This window comes from Hyperolius riggenbachi, chromosome 9 (assembly GCF_040937935.1).
Source record: "Hyperolius riggenbachi isolate aHypRig1 chromosome 9, aHypRig1.pri, whole genome shotgun sequence".
In the NCBI taxonomy this organism is placed as follows: domain Eukaryota; kingdom Metazoa; phylum Chordata; class Amphibia; order Anura; family Hyperoliidae; genus Hyperolius; species Hyperolius riggenbachi.
Genome location: NC_090654.1, coordinates 74,270,902 through 74,284,917, shown reverse-complemented (window position 1 = coordinate 74,284,917; position 14,016 = coordinate 74,270,902). Strand labels below are relative to the sequence as shown.

Genomic DNA, 14,016 nt, shown 5'->3' with positions numbered 1-14,016 from the left:
GCCCATCTTACAAGGGTCAGAAAACAAGTGTGTCCATCATGATCCTCACACCCATAACAAGTGTAGCCACAGAAACACCTGATGTGAAGTATAGTCCGCTATATCAGAGGAAGGGAAGGTTAGTAGTTGGGGGGGGGGGCACAGCTCTGGGCCTCCCTGTGATCGCATTGGCTGCTCCCCTCTAGTTGTGCCCCTGTTTGCATGGTTCTATGAGCTGGCTTTCAGATTCTGAAAAACTGCAGCCTGTTCTTGTTACATAGGGAGCATGGAGGCCTTGACCTCCTGAACATGCATGGCTGTATTGCTGATCCTTTGACTTTGACACAGTGGGAATAAGTAGAAGGGTCTATCTATCTGCTCACTAAAGAGATGTGGCAGTCTTCATAATAGGTACACATTAATGCCCAGAATCAGGCCTTGTTCTAAATGCTTCATTTGATATCTTACATGCAGAGTGCCCAAACTTTTTATATCAAAGGAAGCTTCCAAAGTTACAAGTCATGATTTGAAACTGGTTAACTGACCTAAAGAAGTCTGTGGGAGAGATGGCTGCTGCACAATGTTGTTTGGAAGGCTAGGAGCCAGAGAGCAGCAGACAGACCTGCCTGACAAGATCACATCCTTCAGCAGGAATTGCCAATCGTAGTTGGCTACCAGCTAAGTCTAGAGTGTCTACACAGAACTAGTAGAGATATTTTGGAACTGGGCTTAAATGTTTTAACATGCTTACACTTAACTGTATTCGAAATATCTGAAGATGAAGATCTATATTGTAAAATAATAATTCTTGCATTACTGATTTTAGTTCCGTTTTATAAGACTGGCATGTCACCTCCATTATGTACGGTATAAGCTATTACTCTATGCTTGTGCTGATAGTAATCTAGCTGCAGGGTATGCTAATAGTGATTCCTGTTTGAAAACTATGTTTCTGATAGACATCTTCCCCACTGCTTGTATGGTTCTCATTTGCTTGTTTGCACTGCTAATCATGGCTGTGCATATCTTATCAGCATTTCAGCACACATCAAGTAGGGAGTCATCTACCACCTTGTCCTTTCCTTTTTCTGCTGAAGTGACTCAGCTGTTGCCATGGCAATGTGTCTGTTTAGCAGAAGGAGGGGGCAGAGTGAATACACATACAGAGAACTGCAGGCGGCAATTATTACATTTGCCGATGGACCAGAGAAAAGCAAGCTTCTTCTGCTGTATGCAGCGATAATAAACAATTTTACACAGCGGGAATGCTTTCAAATGTTCTTTTATGTAATTAAATAGTAACTGAGTAGTAACTGAAATTTTTGTTTTGGGAGTATAACGCCACATTAATTAACCATTTTAGCCTTTTGGACGTTGCTGATGTCCAAAGGCTGCTGCCGCGCGCTCCTGTGGCCGATCGCGCGCTCGCCCGCATGCTTTCGTCCATTATCCTGGAGATCACTGAATGGGAACTCAGTTCCCATTCATTGATCTCAGTCCCCATTATGGTGGCCATACATGGTACAATTTTTCATTTTTTTGGATTAGATAATTTAGTTCAATTAGTCCATTAGATCGAATATAAAGATTTTTCCAGCATGTCCGATCTGATTTTTCTCGAAAATAACGAGATAATCGTTCACATTTCTTGATCGAAAAAAAAATATTTTGAACTTTCATTTGATTCGCTCATTTAGATTGAATAAACGGGATAATCGAATGTTTTTATTGTACCATGTATGGCCACCATTAGAAAGACCGACAGGTTCCATGAGAAGCTGCGGTCTTTCTGAACAAAGAAAAAAAAATCCCGTCCTCCCTATACTTCCTGTAAGCAACAGTGCTCGCTTACAGGATGGAATAAAAAAAAAAATGACTGTGACCATCTTGGGGCCAAATAATAAAACTACATGTACATACATTTTTTTCACACACACAGAATAAATTACATTTAAAATGAACTGTTTACCTCACACACCGAAAACATACCCAAATAATATTTTTAATTAAAAAAAATTACAATTTAAAAACAAAAACATAAATAGTTACCTAAGGGTCTGAACTTTTTTTAATATGCATGTCAAGAGGGTATATTACTAATATTTTTTAAATTATAAGCTTGTAAATGGTGATGGGCGCAAAACTGAAAAAATGCACCTTTATTTCCAAATAAAATATTGGCGCCATACATTGTGATAGGGACATCATTTAAAAGGTGTAATAACCGGGACAAATGGGTAAGTAAAATATGTGGGTTTTAATTATGGTAGCATGTATTATTTTAAAGCTATAATGGCCAAAAACTGAGAAATAATTAGTTTTTTCAATTTTTTTTCTTAATATTCTGGTAAGAAATGCATTTAGAAAAAATAATTCTTAGCAAAATATACCACCCAAAGAAAGCCTAATTGGTGGCGGTAAAAATAATATATATATATATATCAATTATATCAATTCATTGTGATAATTAGTGATAAAGTTATTGGCAAATGAATGGGAGGTGAAAATTGCTCGGATGCATAAGGTGAAAAACGACTGAAGGCTGAAGTGGTTAAGGTAGCACATGGCAAAAATAACAAAATAAAGACAGGCAAACAATCTGTTTTTCAGTTTATTGTCAAAGTAAATATACTCTTATGGGAACCATAAAAGAAAAATACAGTATTATTTATGTACATATAAAGATACTTTTTAACTTTGAATTAATTTACATACATTTTTGATACATTATTAAAGATATTTTTTATATGGAGACTTCTATGTATATACAGTATTTACATACATTCAGAAAAGGAGGAATTAACGTCTTGTTCAGAGGCAGGTTGGAGGTGGAAGGACGGGGAACCATGTCACCCTCCCAATTCAATGGGATTAGGTACATTAGTTCTTAGAGTCAGGTCCAGTTTGATATTTGAGCCATTCATATAGCCCATTCTGTGGCCATATTAGTCGGTCATACTGTACTAGACAGCCATGTTGTATTTAGATTAATGCCTTAGTGTGTCGATAGCCCACCCTGCCTTGAATTCTGGTACAAAATGGCCGTCCTCTTGCCATGTCGGAGTCCATATTGGCAAAGGTTGGCCTCCCGAACCTGCCTTTGACATAAGATCGTTTGACATAGACACATTTCTACATGAATAAGGAATGCACATCTCATTAACCCTTTTGAAGCTAGAGAGACCTATATACGTATATAAAACACGAAAAGAAAGCAGCGCTATCTGAAAAAGGTTCGGCCACAAACGGTTTAAGACAGCTTACAAAAAATAGACTTTTCACACTTTTAACAGGAGATAAAACCCTTTTTTGCTCTGATTTCTATGATCAATTAAGGCTGATATTCAAAATAGAAAACAGCAATTTTTAAGCTTTAAAATATAAAATTCAGTTAATGATTTTTGTTGTTGTTGTTGCACTGAGGTCTGACAGGCACTGAAGGGAGAAATACATTGTATTGTATGGGATCAAAGTTACCGTATACTTTTGGTAGTATAGCAAAGGCCATGCCTATAAATAGATGCCTCAACTGAACTAAACCGAAAAAACATCTAACACTTAAAAGAAAAAACACCTCAGGACAGTGATACCTGAATAAATGTGTAGCATAACGGATTGTGTGCAAGAATTAGTCCCCAAATTCCCATATTGTTATCAGTGGAATCTAAGCACAAATATTCTGGCACCTTAAACTCCTCCCCTCAAAACTTGCCACATCCCAAGTCACGCCCAGTCTATGCTGATGCTTATAAAAGCTTGCAGTCACCTAAGTAACAGCAATGCGCTTAATAACGAAATCTATCCTGTGACTTGCCAGTTGCTGTTTGTTTAATAACACTGTATCACTGCAGGATATATGTGATTGTCAGTGAGAGAATAAGGAGATCAAGGCCCAATCACACTAAAGGTGGCCACACACCATACAATTTTTTAGATATCTGTTCAATTTAAGAATTTCAATCAATTTTTCTGACTGATTTTAACATTTTAAAAATATGACCAATATACCACACACGTATGTTCAATTTTTCCCCCAATTATGATAAAAATGATTGGAAACTCTGACAAAATTGCTAGGTTGTGTATATTAATAAATTGACAATCCAACACACAACATACAATCTTTAGAAAGATTGAAGAAAAATATCTGGCATTCCGGATCTATTAAAATCGAAGAAAATGGGAAATCCGATCGGATTTTTCAGTCGAATGAAAAAAAAAAGCTTTTGATTTTTCAGGAGATCCGATCGTTTTTATCGAATTACTGTAAAATCAGATTATTTTATTGTATCGTGTGTGGCCACCTTAAAGCAGCCAATGCCATTTGATACCAATACTGAGTGGTGTAGAGCAATGAAAAACAAATCTGGTCTGGCCATACTGTTTTGATGTGCTGGATGCATGGCATTACTGATGTCTATTGGATGGAGTAGCACCACACTGCAACCAGTAGGCACGAGGCCTCTTCATAATTAAGATGGGATGAAGCTTAGCATCATTGCAAACTGGCCTGACCAATAAATATTAAACAGCTGTTAGCCTCAGTATGGTGCAGGTGTTATTCGTTTATACTAGGGCCTTAAGGTAGAGTCAGTAGGAAACCACACCACACAGCGCTGCTCCTTGTGTAAACAACCCCTTAAACTTCAGGTATTTTGTTGACAGAGCCACAGAGGACATAATAGCTGTCATACTTTTCAAGGTGCACTTGAGAAGAATTCAAAAATGTCTGCTGTCATTAAGGACACAGTATGTTTGTCTTCTTCTTGCAATGTTTTCATATTGTTTTTCATTTTTTTTAACTAGAAAAATATTCATTCGCAACAAAAATAGAACTTGTTGTACATATACCACAAATTTACAACCCTGCCCCACACATTATTTGTTCCAGCATCGGATAGAAAGATAGAAATTAAGCTTTATTGATTCCTGGTCTGCACAACACACAGTGTACCTTACTAAACTCAGCAGCTTCTCACAGAGAATGTTCACAGACAAAATGGCCGCCTCTTTCAGAATCTGGGCATACAGTCTGGTCATATCAGAGCCAGGAAAACACATAGGAGATATAGGCTGTGTTCAGAAGCACAGATAAGCAAGAAATTCTCCTAGCAGCGTGCAAATTATCACTGATGTAGGAAGAGAGAAGAATAGAGCCAAGCAAGGCTAATATATGCTGACTGACATGTTAACTAACCAAAAGCTAGAAGCTTTGATTGGCTCAACTTAATTCCCTTCCCGAGTCAGTGGAAATGTTCATGTTAAGAGATTTTTCTTTTCTTCACTATCACAAGCTTCAATACACAAGCCTAATTAAAACAAAAACAAAAAACAAATATTGTTACAGCCTATATAATTTTTTACCTGTAAATGGAATTTATTTTTTTTTTCATCACTTTTTTACCTCTGCCTACAGAATACTGATATGGATTTTTTCATGAAATAAATGCCACATGTCTTTTAGTGGAAGCAAGATACGCTGTCCATTGTCAGACACAATGATACAAGGTACATTTTTGGATGCATATCTAAGGAACTTTCTTGTCCTGTCCAAAAATGGTGATCTTATTATGGTCTGGGTCTATTCTGAGGTGCCAAACAGCAAAAACTGGCAAAATTATCAACAACCATTCACACCCCTTCTTTGAGATAGAAAACGCATTTGGCTGCTGCAGGCAACTTCTCCAGTTTTTTGGATGACAGAATTCCCACCTAATAAAATGGCCACCTCTGTTTACTTGAAATTGTAGATGTAGCCAACAAAATGGCTGCCTAGCAGTAACTAAGAATGGCATAACATTCAGAATAATCAAGATATTTGTAATATTTCTCCATTTTGCTTATGCCCAGTGAGAAATCGCAGGCTCTTTACAAAATCTTTGCATTGTCAAAATATATATATATATAAATATGTCACATACATTTATTTCTCATTGATACCTAGCACCTTTGTTGGGATGACACTTAAGTGATTTCTGAATAGCAAAGCTGAAGGAAATTGCTTAGATCTCTGGCAATCTGTGGTTTTCTGTGGAGAAATGTTTTCTCCAAATGATTGGACGAGCCAATATTGCCATTCTCAGCCAATGAGAACATCCCTTGTGGTCTTCAGACTGCACTAGAAAGATGAAGGCAGTGATAGGATAGGTTGCTGTGGGCTAACAGTATACATTCTGCCTACAGATACTTTCACAATATAGGGGAACCTGTCATGGTACAGAGGGGGTCAGGAATATTCAGTCACCTCTTGTTAGGTTATAGGTAAGGATGATCAATGAGATGCAAATAAATCCCCCTAGAATTAACATGTAATGTAAATGTTATGCAGCTTGAATTTGGACCAATAGAAATCGGCAGGAAGTTATTCTTGATTGGTCCAATTTCGAACTGCATATAATGCACATGATATTTGAATGCAAGGAGAAATGATTTGCATCTCATTGATCATCCTAAGTTAGTTATTTGTTTTCAAAGAGATATTTGCTTCCAAAATTTGTTGTAAGGAATTCTACATTATTCCTGAAGAAGACACTCCATTCACAGCCATGTTAAATACACGTGGAGTATTATAGTCCATACTGAGCCGATGGTCTTTTTGTTTTTTTCCACATACAATAAGTTACGACAGGAAGACAGACAAAAGTGCTTGGGCGCCAGTCACCAAAATGGCCGGTTTCAGTTTGATAACCGAGTGGTGCGTCCGCTCCTGGGGAATCGGTGGACCTTGACGTGTTTGGACAGGTGGTCGCTGCGGGCAAACTTCTTCTCACACACTGCGCACTGGTAGGGCTTCACCCCAGAATGGGAGCGCCGATGGCGGGACAGCTCATCCGACCGAGAAAACCTATAAGGGGAAAAATAAAATCGGTAAGATATGTGCTGGCCATTTTCTATAGGTTGCAGGAGCAGCTTATGTACATTAGTCCATGCAATATTTTACAATACATGTATGACAACTCAACAAGGAACTGTAGTGAAAATAGCATAATTAATAAAAATAATAAAATGTATCTTTTTCACAATACTCATTTATGAATCATTTAGTTGGTGTTTGCCCATAGTAAAAACTTTCCTCATCCAGATTTACATTCTGAAATTTCTCACCGGTAGCGACATCTTTAGTCCTGTAAGGTGATCTGTATGGAATGTTTGGTTACTGAGAGTTCCAAAGCCAGTTCAAAATATACCTGGTCTCCAAGAATGCTCTGGGCAGAGAATTCTACATAGCTAATCAGCCTAGGTTTACTGGAAGGGCAGGGCTTATTTAATACACAGCAATATATAGATACAGGAAAGGCAATGTTTCTAATGCTGAAACCAGGAAGATTACTATAAAAGTGGGTATCCTGCAGTGCCTCTTTAACACACCCAGGGTTCACCAACACAGGGAATTCTCAATAGGGATGAAGATGTCAATAAAATCCAACATGGGTTCCAATCCTCCAATTATAGAGGTCACTAAAACATTTTTATTTCAGTTTGAATAGTGTAGAACGTGCTTTGGAGTATTTACTGCTGCCTGAATCCCTGTTATGAGATCGTCTTCCAATTTCTGTTCTTAGGATCCCTATGGATAGTTCCATCTATTCATCCCTATAGAACTGTAATGTGAACCCTAGTGGTCCTGGGGACAGGAAATAAGGGTGAACCATTTTTTCTAGAGTGGGAAGTGTTGTCATTGCTTTTCCTCATTTCCTGTCTCCAGGACCACCAGTGCTCAGACTATAGCTGTAGCGATTCACGGAAGTCACAGAAACAGGAAGCAATAATAAATATCTCCAATGAGGACACAGCTAACTGCAAATAACCCAATCAAGTCCTTACCCCTTTCCACGCCTTCTAAAATTAAAACAAATCAGGGACAAATTTTCCCTGAAGTTCAGCTTAGGTTGCTTGGAGAAAAGGCTTTCTATCTCAGACATCTGCATCTGTTTTACTAAACATTAATTTCAGATATATCGCAAACATACTCGAAAGCTTGGATGTGCTCAACCGTACGTAACAGCCAAATCCCTTCTCTTGGGATACACTGATTGCTTACAGCAACTTCAATTATAAAGAAAATTAAATAATTGGTTAACGGCTTAAAAACAAGGATGACCGTATGCCAAATCCATTTAAAGACCCCTGGAGATTCTGGGCCATCTTTCAGGTTAATGTACGGCCAGATTACTACAGATTATTATTCTTGCATAGTGACCCCTCTGTTACAGGATAACAGCACTTACGTAAGAACGGTTATCCATCTCATCCTAGACAGTTGTCTAAAAGTTCCACCCCAGTGGTGCGTGCTGGAAACTGTCTACAAAAGCTGACATTTACCCCATCTATGGAAATTAGTGGGGAACAGGACTTCCAACTTCATGGTCACGCCTTTTTTGGGGCTTTCCCCCTTCACTCTCCCTGAAAAGCCTTAAACCTTCTTGGTTGTTTATTTTTCATAAACACTTACTAATATCTCTGTAGTATAGGAGATGCCCACAACAAAGATTTATAACAAAAGATTTACCGGTAAGTTGATGGAAGTGGAAGACTTCAACTGTGAAACAATTACCGGTACCCTCTGAAATTTTACTACATGATCCTTTATTGCCGAGACAGGTTATAATAAGCAATAAAAGATGTGTTTTACCAGTCCTGCCAACTTACTCAACTATATTTGCCACTCAAAGTAGTAAACCAAGGGAATATTGTCACCTATTAGCTATTATCTATTTACTCAATCCTACTAAGTGCTCATACACACTCTTTTCCTGCCTTCCTGCTCATACACAGTTTCCTGCCTCTAGGAGCACTGATACCTGAGAAAGCGGGCTGAAACCACAAAACATGTTCATAAAATTTCCTCCCAAAAACACCCAAGTAGTGAAGTTTCAGGGTGCATGCTTATTGGTTGAAGTCTTCCACTTCCATCACTCCACATTTTTTACATGTATCTGTGTTGTGAGCACCTTGTTAGAGTGACTCAAACCACTAGGAATGTATAGGGGGATAAAAGAGACTGAAAAGCCCTCCTACTAATAAGCAATGCTTGGTGAAATTTACCTTCTTAAAGTAGAGTAGAGATCCAGTTATTTGGAACTCAACTAGTTAACCAACTAGAGCAAATCACTGTAGTGAAGGCCAACTTCTTAGGCTGTTTGTGGGCTCTGTTGTGCTTAAAGTGAACCAGAGATGGTTCACTATCGCTTATTTATACTTACCCGAGGCTTCCTCCAGCCCCATGAGCAGCACTGAGGCCCTGATTGTCCTCTTAGGTCACTCCGTTCAGCCGCTACGACTCCCAATAATCCAAGCAGTCGTGGCCTTCAGCGCAGGCGCTGCTCGGCTGTGCGCACACCCCTTGTCACGCTCTCGTCCCCTAGAGTGTCCTGCACCAGCACTGTAGTACTGCGCAGGTGCAGAACGCTCCAGGGGACAGGAACGCGTAGGAGGACTGCGCTTGGCCAAGCCGCGCATGCGCATCAGTCCTCGACTGACAGTGACTGACCAGATTACTGGGAGTCGTACCACCAGAACGAAGTGCCCTAAGAGGATGACGAGGGACTCGTGCTGCTCATGGGGCTGGAGGAAGCCCCAAGTAAGTATAAATTAGCAATAGTTTACCATCTCTGGTACACTTTAAAGACTGGGTTCCACAGCTCCCACAAGTTTATTATACTTTAAATTACTGCATTTTAACATTTAATACAGAGTTCATTGTATGTATATGGAGTGGGGTATAGTACTGTATTAAAGCGGAATATAACCCTGCATTTCAACTTTGCTCTAAAACATTATTTACAGCATATTATATGCAAAAAGCATTTTTTTTACTAGACCAGCATTGGAAGGGTTAAACACAGAGGTTTAAAGTTCCGTGGAGAGATATGCAGAAGTTCAGATTGTTACATTCTGTTTAGTTATATGTATCTATTGAGAAATGTTACACACTCTTTGGCTGTCCTCCAACTCCTTCTCAGTCAGAGAGAGAGTCACATTCAACACTTAGATACATTTATGTAAACAAAATGTATCTATGTCAGCTTCCGATGCGTCTGCAGAAATCTCCTGGAACTTTAAAGCACTGTGTAACCCTTCCAGTGCTGGTCTAGTAAAAAAAAAAATGCTGGTTGCATATAATATACTGTAAATAATGTTTTAGAGCAAAGTTGAAATGCAGGGTTATATTCCGCTTTAAATAGACCTATTTTTAGAGTATCAGCCAATCCCCATCAGTGCCAGATAACCAAGACTCTACTCTATAGTCTAATAGATCTATTCTGTGTCTTCCCCCTTGCATTCTGAACAGCTGGATGATGCAATCCAAGCAGCACCGTCCATATAGCCTGAAACGGATTCCCTTAACCCAGCAGAGATCATACTTTTAGATACGTGTCTAGAAAGGAGTGTTAAGCATAAACACATTACTAACCAGAGTGTAATTTAGGCATGAATTACCTTTTATATGCAAAATGTCTAAGCTGAGAACAGTAGCTTAGCTGAGGCGCTGTGGGCCCCAGTGCATGTTTTACATTGGGCCCCCTCAAGTGTTCTATACATAACAATTGATGTAGCGCACCAAAGCCTGCTAAGGACAGCTGCAGTGTCAGAGAGGTGTAGGGTGGGGAGGAGAACAGTCCACTAATGCAGAGTTCCCCAACCCTGTCCTCAAGGCCCACCAACAGTACATGTTGTGCAGGAAACCACACATAATCACAGGTGGGGTAATCAGTGTTGCAGCAGAACTGCTTAACTACCTCTATGGATTTATACAAACATGCACTGTTGGTGGGCCTTGAGGACAGGGTTGGGGAACACTGCTTTAATAGTTACAACTAATCAAAGCACAAATAGAGGTGATCATTACCAGCTTAGCACCAATTAAGAGCTAATAAATCAGTTGAAGGAGGGCCCCTACCGGGTTCTTTCTGGTCCAGGGGCCCTGGTGTGTCCGCTACCTCTGCATTTCCTATTGCTTCACTACTGGCTGAGAAACATCAAATATGATTGGTCAATGTGTCCTGCACATGCTTATTTTCAGCAGCTTCTAGGATACAATATAACAACATAACCTACAATACACATAGTCTTTCTTAGCTGCCATGTGACAATAAGTTCACCCAACCAGTTGTCACCAGCGGAGTCTCCCCTGAGAAGTCTCCCACACCTCTGTATTCTCCAAGGTACTCATCACAGTATAGACACAGAATTCCCGCTAATATATTCAGCGCAAAAAAAAATGAGATCTCATGACGCCTGGTGCTCCCTGCCTGATCCCAGGACAGATGGGTGATGTGTCATAACTGCTTCTCTGCTCTCCCATAATTCCTCACCATGACAAGAAATATATATTCCAGGCTGGTCCACTGCAGGGCGCAGGTAATGGCGCTGCAGTCATTTAGGCTAATTGTCCGTGACACTCCTGATAATGAGTCAAACCGCAAACCAGTTGCTGAAGCATTTGTTGGCTGCCGTAATGAGTATTACTGCATAGAAAGCTAGAATCAACTGGATAACAATACTGGCAAGAGAAAGAAGTAAAATTGGTATGTCGTAACCAGGGCCGGATTTGCACTTTTTACTGTTCAAGGCCCACTATCACATAGCTGCCCCCCCAACACAGCAGGGATTAGATTGAAGGCTCATCTGAGGACAGTTAGTGACATGATAACAGGGATTATAGTATAAGCTTCTCTGAAGACAGTTAGTGACATGATGGCAGGGATTATATTGTAAACTTCTCTGAAGACAGTTAGTGACATGATGGCAGGGATTATATTGTAAACTTCTCTGAAGACAGTTAGTGACATGATGGCAGGGATTATATTGTAAGCTTCTTGGCGAGCAGCACATTTGGTGAGTGACAGGCAGCTCAGAGATCACTGTAAGTGCCTGTTCGATTCCCCTTCATGCACGATCCGGCTGTTAGTAGCCACCCACGTAGCCACCCACCTTTATGCACAAACTCTGTGTAGCAGGATAAATGTTTGGCAGGCTAACTGCTACTACCATCCTGCAGCCCACAGCCCGACCCTTGCTTTCCTGGTGCCCTAGACCAGTGTTTCTCAACATTTTATTGGTATGTACCCCTTTTAAAACCCAGTAATCACCAAGTACCCCCTAGCATAGTAAAAATTATCACAAGTACCCCTTGACAAATATATATTTGATTGTAGTACATGATAATTGGTTCTAAACAATTTCCAAGCATTTACTATTGCTTTTAACTAGTTAACTTGGTGTTGTTTAAATAAGATTTATCATTTTCTAAATCTCTAAATTTGTTATTCTTGGTCAAGTATATCAAGCCCGAGTACCCCATGGAACCATCAGAAGTACCCCCTGGGGTACGCGTACCACACGTTGAGAACCTAGGCCCTAGACCATGGCCTATGTGGCCTTGCCTGAAATCCGGCCATGGTTGTAACTATTTTTTAACAACAGATCTAAATAAAATTGTAAGCAGAGCCGATCAAATGTTACCTTTTTGGGGTTGATTCACAAAACTCGTCTGATATAACCTCTCACTTAGTAGTCTATTCACTAACATGGCAATAAATTTGCAGTGCGCACATAGCGTAAGACAAGTTTACCGATATTTGTACCATTTAAATAGTGCACATTGCACAATTAGCGCAGCCAGTGGTACGTGGGTAATGCACTTGTTGTTACAGTAATGCACGTTACATGAATAGTGTAATATGCTTTTACCATAGCAATGTGCAGTTTCACAAAGTATCGTGGTTTGCGCTAATTGCGCAGTGCTCGATACTCAAGTGCATGGCAAATTTACCACCGGCATTTATTTAATCAAACCCCTAATTTATTAACTCATGGTTTATCTATCTTTTCCTTCTCTCCATCAGCAAATGTCAGTAAAATTACGTAAGGCAAGTTCATTTTACCGGTGCTCAAGCCAGTTTCGTAGTGCGCGTTCAATTGCTTAAAAAAATGGTGCGGGACAAATCTGTATTAAGTCCATATTGCACAGAGGTGCTGTACTGTTCAGGGGTCTGTTGCAGAGTCCGCTGACACTCATCAGAGGAATGGCAACGCAGTCTGCGGTCTTAAAAACTGTACTAGTCAACCAAATGTAGTAGTAGCAGATTTGCATATGATTTGCATCTGAATTGAATGCGAAGTGTGCAGAAAATCTATTTAGGTGCTGCACACTGAGCTGGTGGTCATTTCGGATGCAGCCTTAGTGGTATGCGCTGGCGTTCTCCTCGCTGCACTAGTCAGATTGTTTTTGTAGCAGACCATAACAGACATGTGAGAATGGAACCCTGGAAAAGCATGGGTACTGCTCTGTAACCATGGCAACACTACTCTGTTTCTGCATACAGACTACTCACAAGTTCCCATATTTTGTATTTTATGTGTAGTGAGTTGGCAGGAATCCTTGGTACTTTTTTTACACACCTGATTGATTGCAACCGGCTGGGGCAATTCCACAGCATGTGAAATGACTGTGTTGGGATTAGCTCATAAAAACAAGGTAAGCAAGATAAAATAAAGTGTGTAGTGTTGAACCATACTGGTCCAATGAAAATTCTCCCTGTTGCTAGGGAGAACTGGCCTGCTGCAGCCTATGGAGAGCCATGCTAGCATTGAACTATGTTGGACCAATGAAAATTCTCCCTGTTGCCAGGGAGAACTGGCCTGCTGCAACCTATGAAGAGGCATTCTTCTGCTGGCCTCCAGGCTGTTTAAGGGACTGACTGGCGGTGGCGGAACAGGTGAGCGGAGATGCTGGCAAGTGGACGCGGAACAGATTGGGTGCAGACACAGAATGTTTGGTTGAAATTGCTGCATGCAGATGCAGAACGGACGGTACCCATCCGCTTCCAATGGCATTGTTCACCAACTCCCCAGGTATACAGTATTTTTACTAGGGGATGGGAATGGTAGCCTCCATATTTCTTACAATCATCTATGCATATTTCCAAGTGGCTGACTGAATTAATATTCCTATATATATTTATTTTTTACAGAGTATTCAGTGAACGAGGTCAATGAGAACCAGAAAAATTTGTATTTTGTATAGGCCATGAA

At 40.0% G+C, this 14,016-nt stretch overlaps 1 protein-coding gene across 1 annotated transcript in view; it reads right to left on the bottom strand.

Moving 5' to 3' along the window:
• Window positions 1-2,577: 2,577 nt before the first annotated feature.
• The window catches only part of KLF15 (KLF transcription factor 15), a 31,084-nt gene continuing 19,645 nt past the window's right edge, over window positions 2,578-14,016 (bottom strand). Inside the window, exon 3 of the mRNA XM_068253076.1 lies at window positions 2,578-6,823. Coding sequence (XP_068109177.1) covers window positions 6,655-6,823 — 169 coding nt within the window. The 3' untranslated portion in view covers window positions 2,578-6,654. The remainder of the gene's footprint in view (window positions 6,824-14,016) is intronic.